Source organism: Egretta garzetta, unplaced genomic scaffold, assembly GCF_000687185.1.
Source record: "Egretta garzetta isolate BGI_Z169 unplaced genomic scaffold, ASM68718v1 scaffold67, whole genome shotgun sequence".
In the NCBI taxonomy this organism is placed as follows: Eukaryota; Metazoa; Chordata; class Aves; order Pelecaniformes; family Ardeidae; genus Egretta; species Egretta garzetta.
Window position 1 is genome coordinate 843,098 of NW_009260340.1, and position 1,012 is coordinate 844,109.

At 60.8% G+C, this 1,012-nt stretch overlaps 1 protein-coding gene across 1 annotated transcript in view; it reads left to right on the forward strand.

The window, feature by feature from the left end:
- Positions 1–10: 10 nt before the first annotated feature.
- ZFHX3 (zinc finger homeobox 3) overlaps positions 11–1,012 on the forward strand; it is a 113,163-nt gene continuing 112,161 nt past the window's right edge. Inside the window, 1 exon segment of the mRNA XM_035898041.1 lies at positions 11–1,010. Coding sequence (XP_035753934.1) covers positions 51–1,010 — 960 coding nt within the window. The 5' untranslated portion in view covers positions 11–50.

Consider the following 1,012-nt stretch of genomic DNA (forward strand, 5'->3'; position numbering starts at 1 on the left):
GGGTGTCGGAGCCGTCCCGGGTGCAAGGAGCGCTCCGTGCCGGCCCTGCCATGGAAGGCTGTGACTCGCCCGTCATCCCCGGGAAGGACAATGGGTGCGGCATCCCTCAGCACCAGCAATGGACTGATCTCAACAGCGCCCACCTCCCCGACACAGCCGGCAGCATGGAGCAGCCCGTGGCGGAGGGCCGCCCGCCGCTGAGGGGGGAGAGCGGGAGCGAGAGCAGCGAGGACGGGGAGGAAGAGAGCGACGTGGAGAACCTGGCCGGCGAGATCGTCTACCAGCCCGACGGCTCAGCCTACATCGTGGAGAGCCTCAGCCAGCTGGTGCAGAGCGGGGGCGCCTGCGGCAGCGGGGCTCTCCCCTCGCTGCTCCCGAACTCTCTGCCCAAGCAGGGAGAGCCCTCCGCCGCCGCTCCCGTCTACCCACAGATCATCAACACCTTCCACATAGCCTCATCCTTCGGGAAGTGGTTTGAGGGCTCAGACCAGGCCTTCCCGAATACCTCAGCCCTGGCGGGCATCAGCCCCGTCCTGCACAGCTTCCGCGTCTTCGATGTGCGACACAAAAGCAACAAGGATTACCTGAACAGCGACGGTTCTGCCAAAAGCTCCTGCGTATCCAAAGATGTTCCCAACAATGTGGACCTGTCCAAATTCGATGGCTTTGTGCTCTACGGGAAGAGGAAGCCCATCCTGATGTGTTTCTTGTGCAAGCTCTCCTTTGGGTATGTCCGCTCGTTCGTGACCCACGCGGTGCACGACCACCGAATGACTCTGAGTGAGGAGGAGCGGAAAATTCTTAGCAATAAGAACATCTCCGCTATCATCCAAGGGATAGGCAAAGACAAGGAACCCCTTGTCAGCTTTCTGGAACCAAAAAACAAAACCTTTCAGCACCCTCTCGTTTCCGCAGCTAACCTCATAGGCCCTGGACACAGTTTTTATGGTAAATTCAGTGGCATTCGTATGGAAGGCGAGCAGGCCCTCCAGGCCGGGGCGGCCGGCGGAGC